The sequence below is a fragment of the Lygodium microphyllum genome, chromosome 28 (assembly GCF_053477565.2).
Source record: "Lygodium microphyllum isolate KBCC chromosome 28, Lygodium_microphyllum_v1.1.10, whole genome shotgun sequence".
Classification (NCBI taxonomy): domain Eukaryota; kingdom Viridiplantae; phylum Streptophyta; class Polypodiopsida; order Schizaeales; family Lygodiaceae; genus Lygodium; species Lygodium microphyllum.
This window is the reverse complement of record NC_141162.1, coordinates 4,302,390-4,309,317: the sequence shown is the minus strand read 5'-3', so window position 1 is coordinate 4,309,317 and position 6,928 is coordinate 4,302,390. Positions and strand designations below refer to the sequence as shown.

Genomic DNA, 6,928 nt, shown 5'->3' with positions numbered 1-6,928 from the left:
GAGAGAGAGAGAGAGAGAGAGAGAGAGATCAAAGGCACATGCCCTGGGTGGTGGATCTAATGAAATCAATGCTCCATAGGTTACATGCATATGAGAGAGAGAGATGGACACACACACACACACACACACACACACATGAAATATTTAATAAAGAAGAGCAAATGAAAGGAAAATTTATATTTAAAAAACATAATTAAAAAAGGTTTGAGATGCATCCAATGCATACCATGTAGGCTTGGGCTTTAGCGTTTGTCGAGTTCAGTAGATTTGAGTAATAGTATAGATGTGCATTGATAAGTTGCATGCTAAAAGAATGTTAAAAGTGGAATAGCTTTCCACTTAATGTTTGTGTAGTAAATGACATGTATCTTGCATCACGATTTAACATGAAATCTTCTCAACTATTCTAAATCTTGTGGTCATTAAATTTTCTACATGAATTCTAATATATAAGTTAATTGGTATATAATTGAGATTTTTTCTAACCTAGTTGATACATAGGGGATGCATTGATGACAATTGTAAACATAATTGTGCACAAATCAGAGGAGGAAAATGTGTAAATTGAGAGAGCTTATAACTACATGCATTTTCTACATTATGGGTACCAAGTACATATACAAGGGATTTCTTAAATTAAGGGCTTTAATGTAAGTAATGTGGTTAGTTCCCTTGATATTGAATACCCTAGGACCTAGATATTAGGTAAGGTAAATATAAGGTAGGGTTATTATCATGGTTACACAATATGGTTTACAATGATGTGCAAGCCATTCTTTGGTTGCATTGTCATAAAAAATTCAGGGCAATGTCGATATTTAGGAGAGAGAGAAAAATAGAACTGTCTTATAATTGCTATCATGATCATCTTAGCTTCAAGAATTGCAAATGATTGGCCTATGCATGTGCGTGTTCCCAATCCAAATGGTAAATACCCAAAAGGATGCTTGCATGCCTTCAAAACACCCTCATGAAATCGCTCAGGTCGAAATATGTCAGCATCGTCCCCCCAAATCTTTTTGCTTCTATGAATAAACACAGTAGGAATAGAGAAGGTGACACCTTGAGGCAAAACCAATTCACCAAGTTTGAAATTTCCACCATTTAGAGTGGGAATGCGTGAGAACAATGTTGGAACAGTTGGATAAAGTCGTAAAGACTCATTGAAGACCATTCCCATCTACAAAAAACAACTATTAATTAAAGATATAGATTATGCAATTGATACAATTGTAAAGATACCTTTAAGCCACTTCTAGTTTTTTTTCAAAATGCAAATATGATTATATTAAAGGAAAAACAGTTAACAACTTGTACAAAGATGTGCTCAACTTTCCTAATAGTTTACCGGTCGCTTTAAAAATAGTATTCCTTATCTCAATATAGCAAAAGTACACAACTCATTGCAAAGAGATTTTTAAAAATTCCAACACATCTATGTGACTTTGAACTCTTCCAAACAAAACTACACTTCTAATACAACCACATAACAATTTCAATCACCACTCAAACACAAGCCATATTGAATGAGATACCTCATTCAAATTTCATTGATCTCCAAAGAGTGCTTGCTTTCATACAATAGCTCCATGAAGACTGGCTTTTTCCATGGGAGACATGGGATATCACCAATGTTTGTAGGTCCTATTATAGCTCCAAAAAATGTGCTTGGTTGATTCATCTTCCTTTTTTCATGTTTAGCAAGAAACCATTCTATCAAGACTTTCCACAACATCAGATTCAACGTGAAGGATGGATTGCTAAACCACACCCTCTTTAGTCTCTTTTTCCATTGCTTAGTATAGTACTTATAGGTTCTTTCCTTTTCTAGCCATCTATGGTTTTAGCAACCCAAATCGCACTAGGGGCAGTGAAGTCTTTGCTCTTTTTTATTAATAAAACCATGCATTGAGTTGTATACATAGAAACTTAAGTAAATGCCCACCTTTGGTATAGAGGACCATTGGAAAATCATCTTGATCTTGGAAATCTAGTAAGCCATTGCTTCTAAGGATTCATGAGCTTGAATTGAAGACCAAGCTCTTCAACATCATAAAATTGAAGTCTACTTACATCCCATGTGTTTGTCCAATATTTTAACCCTTTATCAGATAAGGTCTTTCATAAGGTGTAGTTTTTTTTTAGAGGAGTGAGATTGTTATGCAAAGCATCCATGCTAAACTAGATGACTTGATCCAATGATTAGTTGAATTGCTTCTTAGATTCTCCACATCATTTCAAAAATCCAATGGTAACATGCTGAGAATCAACAAGCTTTTGAGTAGTTTGTGAGACTTTAATAGTCATTTCTATTTAGAGTTGAGAAGGACATCCCAATCATTGATCCCCTCCCATTTGCACTATAAATCTATTTACAATAATGAGACAATAATGCACCATGACTAAAAGTCTTATCAATAGTTGAAGATTGCAAAGATTCAATCCCCAAACCACCACATACTTTAGGCTTTGTCATTTGATCCCAAGAACTCAAATAAAAACCTTCCTTACCATCGAAAGGCAATTGATCTTTTTGAAAATGTTTTCCAGCATTCACATGGAGAAGGAGAAGATAGATGCATTAAAAAACATCATGGGGGTCAAGAACTTTAGTATGGTATATAACCGACATGACCACAACAGAGTTTACCCTTCATTTTTAGCTTCCCTTATAATTTTTTCAGAAGCCAAAATCAAAGCTTTGCCTCATGGGGAAAACAATGCCAAGTGCAACACCTAAATATATATGTAATGGGCCTCTGACATCCCGACTGACTAAGATAAATTTTGTTGAAGCCTTGTCCATGACTAACAGGTTTAGTGCTTGGGTTAAACACTTTGAGTACGGCCTTCTCCCTATATTTCTTGGGGTCCTTGTTCTCCTTACTATGTGGGTAGTGATAGAGTCTTGTGCATGTTTGGCCAGGATCTTTGAAATTCCCTATTTGGATTAATGCAAGAGGTTGAAATTAGGACTATTGCATTTGCTTTGGACCATGTTCTACATGTGTTTTGTGAAGTTTCCAATCACATACTACTTTTGCTAAGTCATGCTAAAGAAGGAGAAAATGGATGAAAGTCTTAAAGATAAATCACTTCTAGTTGGTAGAGCATATGAATATATGAAGGCATTCTTGACTTTTGTGTCATTATTCTTTGCCATGCTTATTGATTGGATGCATGCATGATGAGGATAAGTTATGTATCACAATTTTCTAGACCCACTCAAAAACAAAACTACTCACATTAAGTATACATCTATAGAAAAAGCATGATGCACATAGAAATCATGTAATTGTGGATATTTGTTTGTAAAATATTATGTCTATGTGCTAGATAGATAGGTATAGAATATGATGTATGCATGCATATAGGGATCTATAGGTGATGTATGGAAGCATGTATGGATATATGCTCGCGCTTGCGTGCGTGCGTGTGTGTGATTGGATGCATGCATGTTTGTGTACACTTCATCTTGTTAAAAAAGAGGCCAATGTGAGTGAGTGCACTTACCAACTTTAGCTTGTTAACTTGTTCCATGGTAGGCACACCTATCTTAGCACCACAAATCTCCACTACCTCAGCCCGCAACTTCTCTTGCCATTCAGGGTAGATAGATAAGAGCATGGTGGTCCAAGTGAGCATGTGGGATGTGGTTTCATGGCCAGCTACAAAGAAAGTTTTGCATTGATCTATCACTTGGGTGATAATTGGCTTGGACGCTTTAGGGGATATTCCTTTACGAATCGGCCCATACTTTGACTTTGCAGCAAAAATTATGGCATCCAAAAGGTCAACCTTGCTTGTCGGTTTATAATTGGAATCCAAGCGCGACTCTACTAAGGTGGAAAGCTCCTTCTCAATGCTTCTTTTAAGACTCCAGTATCGATTATTCAAAGAAGAGGGGAAATATCTGCATCGATATGGGATGATTAGTCACATGAGGTTAATGCACACGTGATGGGAATCCACAATGCAAAAGATTCTCAAGCAGCGTGAAGTGAGAAATTGTTGAGAGAGATCGAACCTCCATCCTGGTATGATGAAGTTCATGGTTGCTTGTTTAATGAAGATAGGTGCAAGCATGGTTTGCTTCTCAAATGCTCCTTTGCCCGCTTGGTACCCACTCCCGAAGCACGTACGTGCTAATATGTCTGCGGTGGCATTTTTGAAATGGTGTGCGACCTCCACTTCCATCGGGCTTCCTCCCTCCATATCTTTGCTGATTGATTCCACCCAAGCACTGGTCATCTCCATTGCAGCACAGTGCATATCCTCCATCATACCCTGCAATACCAAGGTCGCAATTCAGAGTACTTAATATGCTACTCTTGTTAGTCGACTGAAATTCCTTGCATTTTTCCTTCCATTGGATTAGCTTAAGATTGCCTCGAATCACTTGATGCATTGGCAAAATCTAAGTGCTTAATACCTTGAGTCTCTCTGGATAGAAGGTGGGCTGCAGGGCGTTACGTTGGGTTTTCCAATCGTCGCCATTAGCTGTCAATAATCCATTGCCAAAATAATCGCATGTCATTTTGTGGAAGCTGCTGTTTGATTTCGAATAGCTCTTAAAGTTCGACGTCAGGATGAGCTTAATGACTTCTGGGTCGGTCACGACAAGCCGCGGTCGAGGGCCAAACCACATGACAAACATTTCCCCTGTCATAGAAACTTAGACAATCAGACGTATATATGTAGCCGGAACTTACACAGGGGGGAGAGAGAGAGAGAGAGAGAGAGAGAAGAAGAAGAAGAAGAAGAAGAAGCTGCTTTAGATGGATATGGAAGAAGTTTTAGACAAATTTGAAATAAGAATTATATATGACGATGTTATGAGCTTCTGCGAGGGAGGAATCAAAATTATGCCAACATCTCCCTCACAAAAATTATGACAACATTATGAGCTTCTGCGAGGGAGGAATCGCATAGCTAGCTATCGTATCCAATAGGGACAAGAGACTGCTAGTCCCTAATCTCGGACCTGCCCCCAACCACACTAGTTAGGTCTGCAGCTGCACCTAGTTAGGTATATATATGGTGCAAGGGAGGAACAAGAATTATGACAATGTCATAAGCTTTCGAAAGGGAGGAATCGCGCCATAGCTAGCTATTGCGTACCTAACTAGGGGCAAGGGGCTGCCAGTCTCTAATCTGGGTCCAGCAGCCCCTGCCCCAACCACACCTAGTAAGGTCTGCCGCCGCATAGCTGGTTAGGTATGTGGTGTCTCCTCAGGAAGGAGAAGCTCATGATGTTGAACAGTATAGGGAAAAACGAGATAGAAGAATCCCTTTTCCTAGATGAGAAAATGTCATTGTGTCCATATATATAAACGTGTGTGCGCGTGTAGAGAGAGACAGAGAGGGGTACCCTGGGATTTGGCCAAGGACTGGGCGTAAAACGGGATAACGCGAGCAGGGAGCAGGGAATCAGGGAGAGGCAGGGGGGAGGTGGAGGTGATGGAGAGGCGCAGGGAGCGCGCCAACTCCAGCATGTTGCCCAGCGTCGCCGGGTTGTATGGCAGCACGAACACGCCCTGCGCCCGCAGCTGCCTCGCTATCGCTGCCGGCTGTGCCACCGCCCACCACCACAGGTAGTACGACGCCACCATCGCCACCGCCACCCCTATCACTGCACCCCAGCCGCTTAAGGCTGTCCCAATATCCAGCACAGAATACTCCATGGCCGCGGCGGTATCCCTCGCAGTACTTCAAGCGGGCGAGAGAGAGGCGCAACCGGCACTAATCACTTCAAGCCTCGATATTCCTCACAGCGCCGATTATCTGCAACACAGAAGCAAAAACACGACACGAGAGAGAGAGAGAGAGAGAGAGAGAGACAGAGACAGAGAGAGAGCGAGAGCGAGAGCGAGCGAGCGAGAGAGAGAGAGAGAGAGAGAGAGAGAGAAGAGTGTGATATTCTCGATATATGCAGGGCAGCAGGGGCTTATGCGATAGCGCGGCCGGTTGGGAGGGACGTCGGGGGGAGAGAGAGAGAAAGAAGATTGTTTTAATGTGGTAGTGAGAATTTAGAAAGCGGCAAGACTGATAAGAATGATTGCTGGCAGCAACAGCCACGTTGACTTGCGAACCCGTCTCTCAGATCTCTCTTTTGACTAACTTGCCAACTCTTTGAAATGTGTGGTAAATCCATCAGCAATCATCAATGTTTCAGCATAGAATATATCACCGTGCCCAAAAGATCAGCCCAATGAATCGTGATTCGTGAGTGACTCGTGTCAAGGTTCATTTTTTAAGGTTGCATAGCCCTTCTGGGCCATTATTGACCTGGAGAATCCCAAAATATTGCAAGCAATGCATTTGAAAGGCAAAATAAAAAAATTGCCCTTCTTGGAGAAGGGCAAAATTTTTCTAGCTTTGCATTCGAATGGCACTTTTTTTCTTTAAAAATTAGTATATTATATTATAAATAAATATATTAATCTAATTACCCAATACCTAGTTACTAAGGCTATATCAATGATTCATAATAGAGTTGATTAAATCAAATATGTATAGTATAAATTGAATGAAAAAGTTATCTTACATATAAATTAGAATTTGATCATTGTTAAGTGATTTTGATTAAAAAACTTATTTGCACAAGGTTTAGATTTTGAAAGGTAATATTTATTACACACATAATTCGAAGGCCATATTTTAAAAAGTGACCTTCAAATGGAAGGGCAAGATCATAGAGAGACCTTCAGGAGAAAATACGGACTAGCCCTTCAAAAATGAACACTGCTCATGAGTCGTGACCCGCCTCCAGAAAGCTGCTTCTTCATTCAAGATAAAGAATTAAAGGAGAATAAAAGTGGACTATTGTATTAAATGTGGCTTGAAAACAAAACAATAACAAATATCAAAAAGCCTCTCCATACATTTAAGGAAGCAAGAGGTGGTTAAATTGTTGGTTCTAGAAATT

General features: G+C 39.8%; 1 protein-coding gene across 2 annotated transcripts; it reads right to left on the bottom strand.

Moving 5' to 3' along the window:
- Positions 1-539: 539 nt before the first annotated feature.
- Positions 540-5,905, bottom strand: LOC148011138 (cytochrome P450 734A1-like). Of its 2 annotated transcripts, none has more exons than XM_087670782.1 (5): positions 5,372-5,904; positions 4,433-4,662; positions 4,028-4,287; positions 3,514-3,913; positions 540-1,180 (listed from the first exon to the last, which is right to left on the bottom strand). In XM_087670782.1, the coding sequence occupies exons 1-5, from the start codon at positions 5,682-5,684 to the stop codon at positions 740-742; spliced, it is 1,644 nt and encodes a 547-aa protein (XP_087526908.1). In that variant the 5' UTR covers positions 5,685-5,904; the 3' UTR covers positions 540-739. The 2 variants fall into 2 exon arrangements, with proteins under 2 accessions (XP_087526908.1, XP_087526909.1); XM_087670783.1 differs by lacking the exon at positions 540-1,180 and adding an exon at positions 1,233-2,529 and having other exon boundaries at positions 5,372-5,905.
- Positions 5,906-6,928: the final 1,023 nt, after the last annotated feature.